General features: G+C 55.0%; 6 protein-coding genes across 6 annotated transcripts; 3 read left to right on the top strand and 3 right to left on the bottom strand.

Moving 5' to 3' along the window:
- Positions 1-512: 512 nt before the first annotated feature.
- Positions 513-1,153, bottom strand: ISF_01460 (Ankyrin repeat-containing domain protein; the record flags this gene model as incomplete). The annotated part of the gene is made up of 2 exons (XM_018845067.1): positions 513-871; positions 958-1,153. The coding sequence occupies 2 exons, from the start codon at positions 1,151-1,153 to the stop codon at positions 513-515; spliced, it is 555 nt and encodes a 184-aa protein (XP_018707833.1).
- Positions 1,154-3,145: 1,992 nt separating this feature from the next.
- Positions 3,146-5,445, top strand: ISF_01459 (lanosterol synthase; the record flags this gene model as incomplete). Its single annotated transcript, XM_018845066.1, has 2 exons — positions 3,146-3,367; positions 3,445-5,445. 2 exons carry the CDS (start codon positions 3,146-3,148, stop codon positions 5,443-5,445), a joined length of 2,223 nt encoding a protein of 740 aa, XP_018707832.1.
- Positions 5,446-5,584: 139 nt separating this feature from the next.
- On the bottom strand, positions 5,585-6,554 carry ISF_01458 (ribulose-phosphate 3-epimerase; the record flags this gene model as incomplete). The annotated part of the gene is made up of 4 exons (XM_018845065.1): positions 5,585-5,851; positions 5,937-6,182; positions 6,249-6,375; positions 6,439-6,554. The coding sequence occupies 4 exons, from the start codon at positions 6,552-6,554 to the stop codon at positions 5,585-5,587; spliced, it is 756 nt and encodes a 251-aa protein (XP_018707831.1).
- Positions 6,555-7,233: 679 nt separating this feature from the next.
- ISF_01457 (SGT1 and CS domain containing protein) lies at positions 7,234-8,595 on the top strand (the record flags this gene model as incomplete). The annotated part of the gene is made up of 1 exon (XM_018845064.1): positions 7,234-8,595. The coding sequence occupies one exon, from the start codon at positions 7,234-7,236 to the stop codon at positions 8,593-8,595; it is 1,362 nt and encodes a 453-aa protein (XP_018707830.1).
- Positions 8,596-8,840: 245 nt separating this feature from the next.
- ISF_01456 (Taurine catabolism dioxygenase TauD/TfdA) lies at positions 8,841-12,012 on the bottom strand (the record flags this gene model as incomplete). The annotated part of the gene is made up of 5 exons (XM_018845063.1): positions 8,841-9,172; positions 9,226-10,294; positions 10,566-10,634; positions 10,804-10,896; positions 10,978-12,012. The coding sequence occupies 5 exons, from the start codon at positions 12,010-12,012 to the stop codon at positions 8,841-8,843; spliced, it is 2,598 nt and encodes an 865-aa protein (XP_018707829.1).
- Positions 12,013-13,217: 1,205 nt separating this feature from the next.
- ISF_01455 (hypothetical protein) lies at positions 13,218-14,868 on the top strand (the record flags this gene model as incomplete). Its single annotated transcript, XM_018845062.1, has 3 exons — positions 13,218-13,306; positions 13,381-14,728; positions 14,809-14,868. 3 exons carry the CDS (start codon positions 13,218-13,220, stop codon positions 14,866-14,868), a joined length of 1,497 nt encoding a protein of 498 aa, XP_018707828.1.
- Between the last annotated feature and the right edge of the window lie 1,932 nt (positions 14,869-16,800).

Below are 16,800 nucleotides of genomic sequence, written 5' to 3'. Positions count from 1 at the left end.
TATACGGTCGGGGCCGGGTTGTGATATATTGAACTGGCAACGATATTCCTCTCGTGGCCTTGGCGATTAGCGATTTGCTAAATTTATTGCAGTCTCGGTAGCAACTGTCCATACCACGGCATTTGACGTCGTCTTACGACACCAAGTTGGGCGCCGAGTAACGGCTCACGAGTCAACCTGACATACTTGATCTATATTTATTGATCGAATCTATTTTGCGTCGTGGACAGTAACAATCCAACTTTGTAACGTCCATCTAGAGTTCTGGTTCCACCAAGTGCGAGTAAGATACCGGCCACATCGCCGCCGTAGGTATTGCTTTGCAAACCTACATAGACCTCGCTCTCCAGCCGCAATATTGTATGGCCCTCCATCATAGCGCACGGCCATGTTCATTACAAAAATGGTATCGCACCTTGCAAAAGAATGCTCTTGATATGTGTCGGCGCAGTTCTTCGCCTGCGGCACTTTGATGCCTTTCATATGTTCACCTCTCCCTATCCATTTCTCCTCTATGAGCTGGCCTCGGCCTTACCATCCTCTGCGGCCTCGTCCACCTCAATAGAGGCCGCGGCGTTGTTCAACCCCTCGTCAGTGTTTTCGCTCTCCAACTTCTTGAGGAAAGACAGGAAATACTCCGAAACTTCGGTCTTTTCGTTCTGGTTGGCCAGGTCGAGCGGCACGTAATCGCGCTCGTTGGCGAGGGCAGGTGAAGCGCCATGCTCCATGAGAAGCCTCACTGTATCCAGGTGGCCACTGAGAGCCGCCCAGTGCATGCCGGTGTTTCCGTGCTCGTTGGGCTCGTCCAGGAAGGCCTGCTTCTCCTCCTTTGGTCTTTCGTCAAAGCACTGAATGACTTTGCGAACGGTTTCTGCTGCATGTCAGCCTTGAGCGTTCGAAAGGGAGAAAACTATAAGATAGCCTGCTTGCTCCTGTATACAACCGAGAAAGCCATACCTAGGTGGCCATTGCCAGTAGCCATGTGAAGCACTGTGGATTTGCCCTTATCCTTGGTTGCCATGAGAATGACGGCTGGAGCTACCTTTTCACGCTCGGCCAGCGCGATCACGCTCTCCATGAGATCGGTATCCTCGCCAGCGCGAGCGAAATAGATGAGATCGTCAATCTCATCCTCTGTGAGTTGTGGCGCCATCTTTAAGGGTATCTTTGTTGGTATGCTTATCGCCGTCCAGAACGTGCAGTTGACACAAAAATTTTGGTGAGGGGACTGTGCGAATCGGGCACCCCGCAGTTTTCGCACCGTGCGTCCATAAATGGTCCCGGGTAACTGCTTAACGCAATTGGATGCAGCGCTGCTTCATCACAAGAAAAGACTATTTTAATCTGGATTTCCCAGTTCTCGTTGTTTTCTAGTGAATAATCTCAAGCGCCGTGCGTAAAGCATTGTCTAGCCAGTGTGTAATGTCGCCACCTTCATCTAAAGATTGAATCTCGGCTTTGGTGCCTAGCATTAACATAATTTGCAGCTCACGACATAGGAGCACATGCACAAGATCGGCGCCAGTTTCTTGACAATGCTTGCGCAGCATTCGGATAGCGCACAGTCTATCGCGAGCTGTCAGATCTACCAGGCAGTCATCCGACCACACCCGCCTTTGCGCATTGCTGATGAAGACTGCAGCCGTGTTGTTGCTGTGGGGCTTCCCCAAGTGTCCGGATTGTATTCCAAGCCAACCGAAATTGACTTTGACGTTGCTAGATTCGTGAGAAAAGTTTGAGGTGCCATACCGGTAGCATGAGAAAATATTTATCCCATCAGGGTCGAAATCGGACAATACGAGCATTGGCAGGAGTGGGCACTCGGCCTCAATCTTGGCCAGAAAGCTCCTGGTCACCAAGTCGGGATAGCCTTTGGCCTAAGGTTTGTTAGCATTATGAACTGGGCCCTCGTTTGAAGTTGAGTATCCTACCGTCACTAGTATCCCACGACCAGCAATGGATGTTTCCCAGAAGCGGGATGTGATGAGAGACCGAAACACCGCCTACAACTTGTAAGCCGAAACTCTCTTGGCGGGGCGTATTCGTACGTCTTTTTCAACTACAAGAAGCCATCTTGCGTCGCGAGCTTCAATGCGTGAAATCGATCGACCAGGAGGCACCGCGGCACCCTGAGAGAGAGTTAAGACTACTCGGCAGTAACAGTTCGCTGCTTGGCTTACCAGTTCACCCTGCGAGGCATCTACTAGCTCCCCGCTGTGCAAATGGATGGTTATGCAGCCCGAGATTGAGCCCTTGGAAGATGCAGTCTATTTTGTTAGCGGGACCTAGGCAATTACTCCTCAAGCTTACAATGTTGAGGTCGTCGCGATCGGTGCCGAGAGTATAAGCCAGATCATCGACCAATTCATCAACAACTCTTTGGGTTTCGAAAAGTTCTTGGTGCTGGTAGAAAATGTGTCTGTAGAGGTTAGGGCAATTTTGGGTTGTTCACGCCCGATTGGCTCACCTTTTCGTCAAAACTGTACCTGTGGTCATTGCCTGATGGGCGAGTTGCATAATCAGGAGAACCCGAGCTGGTCTTGTAAGTAGAGGTTTGTGGGCGGAACTAGACGCTTACCAAACTTCCGCGCTTCCACTGCAGAGGACCCGGGGAATTTTACAAAAGCTTCCTCGCGATTGGCGGATCGGGAGCGCTGCCGACGCGAAGAAAAGCGTATTTCTAGTTGTGCAGAATTGGCGAGCGAATCGGCAACACCCTCTAGCGTCGCTTCAATACGACCCAGGACAGATGCCGATGTCAGTCGTGATTCGGAAGACATGCTATCGCTGGGACTCATTTTGCAATAAAAACCAGTCAAATATGAAGTTTGACACGTCTTAGATGGAATGCCAGAGTTTGATTAGTTTTATATCCTGCAAACGCAGCTCTGGGCAGCTGCCGGCTGCCAGCTCCGAACTCGAGGCCGCGCCCCACAACTGTCGTACTCGATTTCAGATCGCAGCCGAACTTTCGCGTAGTTCATTTCTAGGACACGGAAGCCCTCCCTCGATGCTGCCACGACAACTGTTGCGCCGCTGCTCCGTCGCAGATGTAGCGTTGCCAGAGGTTATAAAGGTAGAAGAAGGTTGACCAATTTGCAGAAATATTCCCCGCATAGCAATTGAGCAATTGGCAAGTTCCACCATGGCGACAGCAACTGGCCGAGAGACACGCTCTGCGCGCAACCGCGCTGGCAACAACAATGGCAGCACCGAAAAGCCCAAGATTGAGGGCAAGACAGACCACACGCGCTGGCGTCTCAAAGATGACGACAGTAGACATACCTGGCACTATCTAACGGAAGATAGCGAGCTGGAGAAATGGCCCCAGAGCAATGCTGAAAAGTACTATCTGAACCTGCCCCTGGTAAGTCGCGAGCCCCTTGAAGCACAGCTGTTCCTCGGCGCTCTACCCCGGACAGAGCATTGACAAGCTTAATCCAGGGCCTACCCAACCTCCCGCGAGCGACCACTGCCATCGATGCTGCGAATAACGGAATCGACTTTTTTGAGAAGCTCCAGTTGCCCTCTGGCCACTGGGGCTGCGAGTATGGCGGTCCCATGTTTCTGCTGCCGTGTGTCGTCTTCGCTTGGTACGTCACCAAGACGCCCATCCCCGAAGCTTACGCGATCGAGATCAAGAATTATCTTACCGCGCGAGCGCACCCCGAGGATGGAGGCTGGGGTCTTCATATTGAGGGCGAGAGCACCGCCTTTGGCACCTCTCTCAACTATACCGTTCTGCGCCTTGTTGGCGTCGACCCCGAGGATCCGATCATGGTCAAGGCCCGAGGCACCCTACACAAGCTCGGCGGCGCCCTATATGCCCCTCACTGGGCCAAGTTCTGGCTGGCCACACTCGGCATCATGAACTGGGACATTGTCAACCCTATCCCGCCTGAGATATGGCTCCTACCGGACTGGGTCCCCATTGCACCATGGCGCTGGTGGATTCACATTCGCCAAGTCTTCCTACCCATGGGATATGTTTACTCGAAGAAATGGAGCTGCCCAGAGGACGACATCATTCGGGGTTTGAGAGAAGAGCTCTTTGTCGAGCCGCACGCCACAATCAACTGGGCCAGCCACCGCAATAGCATTGCGCCTCAAGACAATTACCACCCCAAGTCTTGGCTACTTAACAGTGTCAACTGGATGCTTGTCAACATATACAATCCCTACATCCGACCAAACTTCATCAAGAATAAGGCGGAGGCCTGGGTTAGCCAGCTTGTTGACATGGAAGACGCCAACACAGACTATGCCGACCTCGCGCCCGTCAACGCACCCATGAATACGGTGGTCTGCTACATCCGAGATGGCCCAGAGGCATTCTCGGTGAAGCGACACATTGAGCGACTGGAAGAGTTCCTCTGGGTCAAGGACGAAGGAATGCTGGTGAACGGCACTAACGGTGTGCAATGTTGGGACACGGCGTTCCTGATCCAGGCCGTGGTCGAGGCTGGTCTGCACACGGACGCGCGTTGGCGCCCCATGTTACTGAAGGCCCTCTACTACCTCGACCGGCAGCAGATCCGGGAGAACTGCGTCGACCAGGAAAAGTGCTACCGGCAACCGCGCAAGGGCGGGTGGCCCTTCAGCAACCGTGATCAAGGCTACGGCGTCAGCGACTGCATCTCCGAGGCGCTCAAGGCTATTATCCTGCTGCAGAAGACGGACGGCTACCCGACCGCCCTTGACGACCAGCGCATCTTCGACGCTGTTGACACACTGCTGCTGTATCAAAACAACAACGGCGCGCTGTCGTCTTACGAGGCCCGGCGCGGCGGCGAGTACATGGAGCTGCTCAACGCCGCCGAGGTTTTCGGTCGCATCATGATCGAGTACGACTACCCCGAGTGCACAACCGCGTGCGTCACCGCCCTCTCGCTCTTCCACCGCCACTGGCCCGACTATCGCGGCGCCGAAATCGCCACCTTTATCCGCCGCGCCACCAACTGGATCCGCACCAACCAGCGCCCCGACGGCAGCTGGTACGGCAGCTGGGGTATCTGCTTCACGTACGCGACCATGTTTGCGCTGGAGAGCATGGCTAGCGTCGGCGACGTGTACGGCAGCAGCTACATCGCCACAAAGGGCTGCGAATTCTTGCTGTCCAAGCAGCGGGCCGACGGCGGCTGGTCCGAGAGCTACAAGGCCTGCGAGACCATGACCTATGTTGAGCACCCGATGGGATCGCTGGTGGTGCAGACCGCCTGGGCGCTCATCGGTCTCTTGGAGGCCGGGTACCCGCACGTCGAGCCGCTCCGGAAGGGCGTCAAGCTCATCATGGACCGCCAGCAGGCCAACGGCGAGTGGCTGCAAGAGGCCATCGAGGGCGTCTTCAACAAATCGTGCATGATTTCCTACCCGAACTACAAGTATACCTTTACCATCAAAGCCCTTGGTATGTTTGCTAAGAGATTCCCCGACGAGAAGTTTTAAGTGCCCCAGGAACCACTACAAGATAGTGTAGACAAGGACCAGTTATGACAGTTTGAATAAAAAGAAAGACAGCTCCGTTTATATGCTTCGTAGAATTATCTATAGTGTCCTCTGGAAATATGTACCATTTATGACCGATTTAGAGCTTTCCGTTTCTATCCTGGACGGCTTTTCGTAACAGGGAAATCACCTCGGCTGGGTCCTTGGCGCCAAATACGGCGCTGCCGGCGACGATGACATTGGCGCCCGCGTCAGCGGCCTGGTCGATGGTGCTGGGTCCGAGCCCACCGTCGACTTCAATGTTGAGGTCCGGGTATCGTTGGCGCAGGGCCTGCACCTTGGGCAGCTCCGAGGCCATGAACTTCTGACCACCGAATCCGGGATGAACTGTCATTACGAGGACCATCTGCAAGGGAAGGCGGGTTAGCACGACGCGAAGCGGGGGCGGCCAGCTAGAGGAGGGTCGTGGGGTAAGGGGAGGGTAAGCGTACATCGGGCTTATCCTTGGGATCGGGGCTCTCGAGGAGCTCCCACAAGACATCGACAGAGGTGTCGGGCTTAATGGCAATGCCGGCAAGCATGCCGTTGTCGTGGATATAGCGGATGAGGTCCTTGGGGTTTGTCTTGCCCTCGGAGGTGTGTTCGGGGTCGGTGGCGTCCGTCGAGAAAGCGGCTTCGTAGTGGAAGCAGTAGAGGTCGCAGCCGACGTCCTTGAAAGTCTTGACCCATTTCTTGGGCTGTCGAGGCAGACTGGGTCAGCATGTTCCAGCGTCGTCCGGGGAAGCCGGCAGGGGAGTGCGCACCTCGGCGATCATCATATGGCAGTCAAAGGTGCCCCGGCCGTGGCTCTCGGTCGGTCTGTCGACGAAGCCACGAATCTTGGCGACGACGGGCGCGCCAAACGTAATGTTGGGCACAAAGTGGCCGTCCCTTTTGGAAGGAATGCCCAGTTAGTGAGGGGGAATGCGGCCCAGATAGTTCGATGATGCTAACATGATGTCGACGTGAAGCCAGTCGGCGCCTTGCTCAATGGTGCGGGAGCAAGCATGGCCAAAGTTGGCAAAGTCGGCGCTCAGCACCGACGGCGCGATGATTGCTTTGGGCGTCATGGAGGTTGTTCAATTGAGTAGTTGGGCAAAGGTATATTGGGTTGAAACGGGAGAAAAGGAGAAGGTTTAGCGCAGCTGAACTTCTGAGAGAAAAAGCTAAGAGGAGAAGCGCCGCGGCCCCGGTGTCGGGAGCAAAGGGTCCAGGCCACGGCGACGGAGCTTTGGTGGGGTTTCAGTGGCGGATTCTTTTGGTGGGACGGAAGCAGGGTCTCGATATCTAGTTAGCAATAGGGTAGGTATGGGGAGCTGTGGTGGCAGAAGCTTAGTAATGGCGTAGATGTGGCAAGGTTGTATGTTGAATACTTCGTTAGATGTATGACGTTTAGAATGCGAGGAAGGCGTTTGAAGATGGGGTTGCACAAACATTGCTGGCGGCATAACTTGAACCAGCACGATCCATTTATTCATGGATTATGCACGTTGCCGGCCCGTTGTTCCGTTTGCTGCTTGACACCTGGCTGCCTGAAAATGGACTTGAAGCAGTACGAATTAGCGTTGAAGTAAATAACAATAAAAGAACGCTGTGTGTATTTGCCCCACTGTGAAGAAGCAACTGGATAAATCCCCCGCCACGGCTGCATTTCCCTCCTCAATAATTATCCCATATTCTTTTTGGAGCAGTTGACTAGAGGAGACCTGCGACCGCGACCGAAAAGCATTCCGTAAAACGTTTCTGGAGATGTCTCACGTTACCCTCGGCCAGCAGGGCGTGGCTGCCGCCGAGGCCAAGGACTGGGACGGTGCCATCACCAAGCTGTCCAAGGCGCTGCAGTCGTCACTTAACCCGGGTTGGCTGCTCGCCCGTTCCAAGTCGCTCGTCAACCTGCACAGATACAACGAAGCACTCGACGACGCCAATCTGGCCTGGCATGCGGCTTTTCAGCGTAACAAACGACCCCTCATGATCGAGGCCAACTACCGCCGCGCCGTCGCCTACTTTCGCATGGGCCAGTTCGCTAATGCTGACGCCTGCTGCATCTACGCCATGCGCCTTGTTAAAAAAGGCCCCGCGGTGGACAAGGAGGATCCCGTCGCGCACCTCAAAGACCCTGCAACGGGCCGCTGGACGGCCACAGTCGAGGATGCAATGAAGGAGGCGCGGACCGACGAGATCAACAACGTGCCTGCTGCCATGGCTATGTCTGAAAGTTCTAATAATACTTCGAATGCTCAGGAATGGCGCATGGCGAGCACGCTTCGAATCCAGGCCCTCTCTGCTATGGCCAAGCTACCCGCGGACGACGCCGCTCGAACGGCAACCGTACAAGCGAAACCCGAGGAAAAGAAACTCGCAGATTTGCCAGGCAATGTTGAGGAGACAAAGCGAGCAGCGCCTTCTTCTACAGCTCCTACACAGACACCCACCAAGCCGCAGGTACCTAGCGATACGCCACTGCGACTGCAAGACTTCCAAAGCAATACAAACATGACCGTGTCCATATTCTCCAAAGGTGTCAACAAGGAGAAGCTCAAGGTTGATTTTCAGCCACATTCGGTTCACCTGGACGCCCTCATGTACCCTAGCGGTGATGAAAAGGATTTCCAGCTCGACCTTTGGGGCGAGATCGATACTACTGCCTCCAAATACACTGTCACGCCGAACAAGGTCGAACTCAACCTTGTCAAGAAGAGCCCAGGGAAATGGGCAAAGCTTACATCAAATGGAACACCTAGAGGACCAGCTGAGCCCGCCGTCGCTCCCGCTATCTCGACTGGTGAGAAACCAGCCGCTGAAACTCCCAGCGTCGTCAAATCGGCATCGACGGCTGCCCCTGCGTACCCATCCTCGTCGCGCACCGGCACCAAGAATTGGGACAAGCTCGACCTGGGTGAGGACGGCAAGGACGATGAAGATCCTAGCGACGTCAACGGCTTCTTTAAACAGATTTTCAAGAATGCGTCACCCGATGCGCAGCGAGCCATGATGAAGAGCTTTACCGAGAGCAATGGCACAAGCCTAAGCACGAACTGGGACGAGGTCAAGAATGGAACAGTTGAGATGGTGCCGCCAGATGGCTTGCAGCCAAAGAAGTGGGATTAAACGCAGTGGAGGGGCGCAGCACTTCCCATCCTGTGAAAGTTTCAGAAGGATGGAGGGGCTGGAAAGGCAGTTTTCAGGTAGTTCGGAAACATCAGAGGTGTATGCATGAGTAGTTGAAATCGGGACGCAAGCCACCAAGGTCCATTTGTCTAGGTAGGGCTATCGGAGCAGCGACAATTGCAGAATGTACCACCATATTCATGTATCCCATGTCTCATCGTTATAGGGGGTTATATCACGTTCTTTTACACCACCTCCCCGGTGACCGCCTGCACCTCCGCCGCCCACGGCTTGTGGGCTCGCAGTTTCTTCTCGTACTCCTCCTCGTACCACACCGTCTCGTCCACGGGGTCGCCCCTCTGTAGCAGCCGGCGCGGAATCTGCGTCGCCACGCTCACAAAGTCCTCCTGCGCAATGTACGCGCCCCGCAGCCACCTGCTGCCCCCGCCGGCCGCATCAAACGCCGTGCGGCCGTGCATGACGCGCAGGTTGTCGAACAGCACGCACTCGCCCGGCCGCATCTTGACCTCGTGCACGGCCGCGGGCCCGTTGATGAGCGCCTCGAACGCGCGCGCCCCTGCCAGCCACGGCTTCAGCGCGGGCTCGTCCGGCGCCCGCGGGCCCTGAAACGGCGGCGACCAGAAGACGGTGTCCAGGCGGCCGCCTTCGTCGCACCGCAGCACGGGGCGGCGCTGGGCATAGCGGCGGCGCGCTCGCCGTCGCTGAAGAGCGAGGCGCCGCCGGCGCACGAGTTGTCGAGGCAGTGCAGGATCTGGATGCGCGGCGGCGGGTCGAGGTACAGCAGGTCCTGGTGCAGGCCGAGGCGGCCCGCCGTGTACGCGACGTTCTCTGCGTTGGGCTTGGCGCGCACGTCAAACGTGCGCCCGTAAAAGGTCTCGCGAATGTTGGCGATGCGCGTCGCGATGCGCGTGACCGAGCCCTCCTCCCGCGGCACGCCGGTCAGCCGCACGAGCCCGAGCCGCACGAGGTCCAGTACCACCGCCCAGAGCGCGTCCCCGCCGGCCATGAAGGCGGCGTAGTCGACGGCCCGCGCCTGCTGCGTGATCGAGGCGCTGTCCCAGAGGGTGATGCCCGCGCGGGCGCGCACGGCGCGGAATACGGGCGGGATCTCCTCGGTGTCGGTGGCGCGGCGCGCGCCGAGGGCCACCTCGAGCGCCTCCCACGGCACCGTGGTCTCGTGCGCCGCGAAGCGCGGAATGTCGTTGCGAAAGCGGACGGCCAGGCCGTCGGCCGTCTCGTGGACGCCGGCGACGCTGATGTCTGCGGGGATCTCGACCGAGGCAAAGGACTTTTGCCCGGACGACGGGTCTTTGCAGACCACGCACTGGCAGCCGTCGCGGAGCGCGGCGGCGTCGAGTGTCACGGAGGCACCGCCGTCCTGTGAGCGTACGATGACGCGGTCGCTGTGCTGCTCATAGGAGAGCGGCCCCGTGGCCAGGCCCGCACGGGCGACGAGCACCTGCCGGTGGTGCCCTTGCTGCTGGCGGAGTTCCTTTAGACGCCACAGCGCAGTTGTTTCGCCGCCGGCTGAGTCCGAGCCCAGGCTCACAGGTTGCTCATGCTGGCTCAGAGGCTGCGACGCCACCTCATTGCTCGAGTTCTGCCGGACAGTGGTCAAGGCAACCCGGAGCCGGGGCACCCGGCGCATCAAGGCTCGCCCGGGTGAGAGCATTTCCGGCTATAAGTGAGGTCCGAGGTTCGGGCTATTTTTTGTATTTCTGTGTGGTTTTCTTCTTGAACGCTTCTTGAAGAATTTGAGTCTTGTAGTTTGATCGGAGCTGAAGGAGAGCTGTGTTGTAATCAATTCTCGGACGAGCGGGAGAGGGGCTGCGCTGATATAGAGGTTTGCGGTTTGGCTTGTGGTAGTTGCTGGGAAGTGGAACTCTGGGGAGCTGCCTCGGCGACAGCATGGCCGGTCCCCGCGTTTTTCCCCAGGCTATTCAACACACCCACCCATCTTTGCTGTACTGGAAAAATTGCAGCTGGAAGAAGTCAACTGGAAATCGCGCAAGATGAACCTGAATATATTCCAGTCATACATAATGCATTAATCTGTTCATACATGTACATCCTCCTCCAGGGGATAATCGCTAATGTTACACAAAATGGGTATCTATCATATACAACCAATACTCTCCGCTACCGGTTCCTGTTGGCCGCCCAGCGCTTCACCATAATTTCTCTTACTTTATATAGCTTCAGTGCATCCGTCAGGCCTGTTGCGATAGCGTCGTCGAAAACGGGCGGCGGCGGTACGTCCACGTACACGAGCACCAGGCTCTTAGTGACATGTGACAAGACTCTCACCACGCTGTGAAGCCAAGGCCACGATCTTTCTTTTGCTTTTATGCCACGTGTTACCCACCAGGGATCCGAGTATGATGGAACGATTATGAGGCCAAATTCAGCGTGGTCAAACACTGGGCCACGATTGTAGAGCAGCCAGTCGACTCCAAATTTGATGCCCGCGCGAGGGACCCAACCCAGTGAGCGAAAGTGATGATACACGACGTAATGTACCAAAAAGTTGTCATCTGGCTGCAGGTCGGGAGCGTCCGGGCCATTTCGCGGCGGAGAATAGGAGTATTCACGAAATAACCGCAATATGTCCATTGTCGACAAGTCCAACCCCGAGTGAGGGTCGCTAATAGAGAGAGCGCCGAAACCGAATTTGAGGAAAAAAGCCTCTTCCGAAGTGAGTTGAAGATGCTCCTTGTTGACAATTACTTCGGTAGGGTTGACTTCTGTCGTCGGCAAGTCGTCGTTACGGGGGGTTGATGGCTCAGGATGCCTTCCCTCCGATGTGGCGTTGAAGCTTGGGGGATCTGCAAAATCGAATGTGGTGGAGTCGATTTTGGGAGAAAATCGAACGCTCTTTTGTCGCTTCTCAGAGCCGTCCTGGGAAACTGTCGAGCTCCCGCGAGAGCGTGATGCTGGTGTCTGGGGAGCCGTCGCAGACCCGTTGGTTCCGGCCTCAAAGGTGATGCCGGCCAGCTGCTCGATGAGCGTAGGCTCGGGGGGCGGTGCTAGGTAGTCACCATTTACAAGAATCGACGTCGTTGGTGACTTCGCCTTTGTCGATTTGATATTGGGAAGGGAGTTGGGGAGCGCTAGAAGCTCGGCCGGGCCGACGGGAGCGACGATGCTGGCAGCCGCGTCAACCACAGCAGCCGCCTTTTGCGATTCGTTGAGCTTTGTTTGACGGATGGCCTCCTGCTCGAGCCTGGCGCGTTCCCATTTCGCCTCGGCACGTTCTTGTCGCCTTTGGTTTGTGTGAATTTCACTGACATGTGTCTCGTCCAGACCCTTGCGGACGAGTTCGCGCCGTAGCCAGTTTGGCTCACTTCGACTTAGACTACCTTTGCCGAAAAAGCCCTGCTCCCACAGGCCTCTCATGGATTTTTCATCGGTGATGTGCACAGAGTTGGTGCTTTCCGACCAGACGCCACGGTAGACGATGGATGGTTCTGCAGGCGGGGGGCGTACAGTCTGCTTTAGCCATGCGAATGCTACGTGAATTATGGAAATGGGATTGTTGGGATAGAATGTTGGGAGCGGAAATGTCCGAATCGGTACAGGCAATGAATATATCTGATTCAAAGGCGGACCTTTGCGTTTATGTGCAGAGTTGCCATTAGGCTTCGGAAAATCCGAGGCCCCCAGTGCCGAAGGAGCGGGCAGCGGTATGTTTATTTCAGTCATTATCGGTCCTGGTCATTTCTTTTATCTGGTTAGCGATCATTTCCAAATGAGCTGGCAAAGGAAGCAAAGCGGAATTGATTGTGCTGTGTCAGATACCGTTGTAGTCTATTCAGTTGCCTTCACAGAGACCAAATGAATGGATTCTCTAAGCACCGAAATTTGGTGTCATCATACTAGCAAGGGGAAGAAGCGAATTGCTTCAAGTGATGGACAGGGGATAGAAAAGTTGGGCAAAAGTGCAGTGCAGAGACTGGCGCTGCTGAGCTGCGCTCGAGATTCTGCTTACCTTTTTACAGCATGGCCATAGACCAGACGTGAGGCGGGTCGCCTCGATAATAATGAAGCAATGCCAATCAAGCAATGCAGGCCAGAAGTTGGCGGCTGGTGCGTTGCAGGATGTTCTTGCGGAGCAGCCAGGTGTTGAAGAAGGAAGAGTGAAGGAAGAAGAACGCTGCGAAAGAATTTGCTGGTTATGGTTTTAGGTGGAGATCACGAGTTTCCCAAGTCCCCACTTTTCATTACCTCAGTAATCAAAAGCTGTTGTGGTTTTGTGACGAAGATATGCAGTGTGATGAAAGTTGAATCAAAATTGATATACAAATTGTGCGAGATTTATGTAGCAAGCTGGTGTAACATGAAATACATTATCATGCAAACACAAGCGTTGAATATGGAAGGCACAGGCCGAAAAGTCATGCCCCATCGCAAGACCATGGGTTGACCTTCTCCACCAGCCAGCCAAATCTCAACGTCTTTTTAGTTCTCGGTCGGAAACCACGGAAGAAGGGCATCTTGGCCTGGGAGTTTCTTGCACCTGTTGCTTGTGATGGACGTCATTTAATATTGTTTCAACTCTCGTTTTCGCACTTGACCCTAAGACTGGCGCGCTCAAGGCAGCAATGTCCTGGTTCATCGAAACCGTTGCTGCCGTCTGCCTCGTTTGGTCAATCTTCGTCGTTATTGTCCAAGCGGTCGGCATTAGCGCCATGTACGTCTACCCGCGTTTGTCTGAGGTCTGCCTCAACAGTATATATGTGAGAGTCGCTGACGGTAGCTTCCTAGATTTCGCTACTTCTCGCGCCCGCCGCAACCTTCTATCTCGGCTAAGCTGGGCAGCGACGCGCCTCGCGTTACCATCATCCGCCCCGTCAAGGGCCTCGAGCCTAACCTCTACGACTGCATAGCTTCCACGTTCCGTCAAGACTACCCGCCCGAACGCTGCTCGATCCGCCTCTGTGTCGAAGATGTCAGCGATCCAGCGTACCCAATCCTAGAACAGCTCGTCCGAGATTTCCCTGGCTTCGATGTCCGCATCCTCGTCGAGGTGGAGGACCCCATCCTCCACGGACCCGATGGCCACATTGAAAACTTAGGACCGAACCCCAAGATTCGAAACATCAGCAGAGCCTATCGAGAAGCAAAGGGCGATATTATCTGGATTATTGACTGCAACGTCTGGGTGTCTACCGGGGTACTTGGTCGCATGGTGGATAGACTATCGGGCTTTGCGCCGCAGGGCCAGGTGGTGCAGCCGTACAAGTTTGTGCATCATATGCCGCTCGTTATTGACACGGTGGATTATAGCAAAGATGCGGCCAGCCAAGAAGCTCTCTTGGCGTCCACTGGTCCTGCAAATGACATGGGAACGATGAACATTGAGGAGGACCTTCGCACCAGAATATGGAACCAGGGGGGCGGTCGTCTCGACGAAATGTTTATGGCGACCACACACGTCAAGTTCTATGGAGCCATCAACTCGGTCGGAATTGCTCCCTGTATTGTAGGAAAGAGCAACATGTTCCGCAAGTCTCATCTTGATCATGTCACGACAGGCGTTCCGTCCCGGCCAACCGGGGTTGACCATTTTTCTTTCAATATTTGTGAAGATCATCTGATTGGCGATCTTCTATGGAAGTCGAATATTCCAGGCTTTCTCAACCACGGCATTGTCTGGGGCGATCTCGTCATCCAACCGATGGCTGGCATGGGCGTCGCTTCGTACGCGGCACGAAGAGTTCGATGGCTACGCGCCCGCAAGTTCACGGTGCTGGCTGCTACCCTTGTTGAACCGGGTGTCGAAAGTATTCTCTGCTGTGCATACTTTGCGTTTGCGCTCACGACTCTGCCCTGGTTCAATCGTCATTGGGGCATTTCCGAAACATGGACTGCTACAGGTTGCATCTGGCTTCTCGTCATGGCTGCATGGATGGTGGTAGACTGGCTCACCTTTCAACATCTCCATACCGGCAAGTCGATGAAGACGGATCAGAATACACCAAAGTTTGCCAGAGGCACCTTAAAACGAGCCGGAATGAACAAAAGGTCGTTTCTCGAATGGCTGCCGACCTGGATTGGTCGTGAAGTCCTGGCACTCCCTATTTGGACCACCGCTGTGTTGCTAGGCGCGACAGTAAGTTGGCGTGGAAGATCATTCTCCGTCAACATGGACGGCGCTGTGAAAGCTATCGGAGTTGCAGACATGCCTGCTAGGTCTTCACTCACAACACCGGAGCTGGAAAGGGCACGGCCACGAAGCAAGGACCGCCTTGACTAGATGATGAACGACCTAATGATGAGCACCAAGGTAACCTTTGTGGTTATCAGGCTAGATGCGATGAGGGCTCGAAGAGCCTGCTGCTCTTGACATGCCCAGTTGGAGGCCAACACGGGAAAAGCATTGCTATGCATATAATTAATCAATAGCTGTTAGTAGAAAAGTAGAATAAAACCATGTACCTCCAAAAAGAGCCCCAGGCGGAGCCCCAACACGAGCCCCAAGGCTCCATGAATATGCGACCCCAGACTGGGGACAACGGGGGGAGCCCTACCCAGTTTTGCTCCATGAGTTAAAATTTGCTCCAGAAACTTTAACAGACGCGCGGGTTTTTCCTCCTCTCCGCCGCTGACTTTGAACTCGTCGAGTGTATGTACTCGTAATCCCGACGGTCGCACAATGGAATACCAAATGAGGCTCCAACACGACCTGAAGCCTCGTTGGAGACCGGCTCCGAATTATTTTCTTCGTGATGGATCTCCTCAAGCCAGATCCTTGGGGTGCTGACCACTCACATAGCTGCACCGTTCTCGAGAGGATGCGTGTTCTCCACGAGATGGACAGCTCGCCGTTGTGGATGGCATGCGCAGCCGTTTCTGGGGCGCGGGGTCGTCATGTTACATTGCTCACCGATCTCTATTAAATTGGACTGAGGGATATTCCGAAAGGCATGTATTTGTCCCAGGAAAACCACTGTGATGGTCGTTCCCAAGCCTGTGATAAGTCAGGAAAGCGAGGCTCACGATGTGGAGACGACAATTGCTTCCATGAGCTGACACTTCTTGGCGCAGCAAAGCACTAGCCAAGGCCTGGAACATTTCGGGACATCAATAGCCGCCAGTCTTGGTGCCAAGTTGCCAACACAGATTCGGGTACTGAGGACTTTAGCTCGATTCGAGAAGCGGCGACAAACCGAAGTGAACACGTTCTGCCGAGCCGCTAGGGTCGAGGAGCCTTGCATAGTGGCGGTGGCGGCGGAGGGCAGCGGGCTTGGACTTCGTGGCGTGGGTAAGGGGGATCAATCACATCACTAGAAAAAGGCAACTTCGTTGGTGGAAGGGAAACCGGTGGCTTGAGTCCATCTCTGGGCACACACATCAACCCGACAGGCTCGGCGACAGTACCTGTTGTTTTGCCAAGATGACATGACCACATACGGTAGATTGCTGTGAAAGGTCACAACACGAAAAGACAAACACGTTCCCCATAGGTTCCCAGCTTTCGCACGTAGCAATAATGCATTATTAGTCTGCGTTACCAGGAAATGTCTTGGCGCGGGGGTGCTTGGGTCAGCTGCGTTCTTGAGCGGAAGTGAATCCTGGGGTATGTTTTGGATCAAGCCCGACCTGTCCCAGCACCTTTGACTTTCCTCAGCTCAGCGTGGTCAAAACGTCCGTTCGATGTGAAGTCGTTGCATATGCCGATACAAAACCCCTACTCACGACAGAGAAGCGAACGCCACAGAGCTGGAGTCGATCATGGCGGTGTTGCGGCTCAAGGCCATTCGCCAGACACGCCGCCATCGCGTGGGCCGTGGCGTCGTGGCCTTCTAGTTTTCGACTAGCAATGGGATGGCGATTCATTACCCTAGGGTCGCGACGGGGATGTGGCACATCGAGGGTCGACTGTGATTTGCTGATTGCTTATCTCTGCTGCGACGGACCTCGAATATACAAAAGATCCTTCTAGGATACCCCTGCTCGCGAGATAGTGCGGCTGTCGGTAAGTTGTACGGTTGTGGTCATGATGCCGGCGCGGCGCAACAAGGCTGCATTGGAACGCGCCAGCGCCCTGGTTCCGTAAACCTCCGCTGGTGGTTAGCTGACCATGTTATTAGCATTGGCTAGCATTTGATCCTTGTCACTCGACAATACTGGTACTCAAGATTGTAGAGTTTTGCAAAACATGTACCCCCACGCCTAGTCGAA

This window comes from Cordyceps fumosorosea (genome assembly GCF_001636725.1).
Source record: "Cordyceps fumosorosea ARSEF 2679 chromosome Unknown scaffold_2, whole genome shotgun sequence".
In the NCBI taxonomy this organism is placed as follows: domain Eukaryota; kingdom Fungi; phylum Ascomycota; class Sordariomycetes; order Hypocreales; family Cordycipitaceae; genus Cordyceps; species Cordyceps fumosorosea.
The sequence above is the reverse complement of the archived record's forward strand: the minus strand, read 5'-3'. Positions and strand labels throughout refer to the sequence as shown.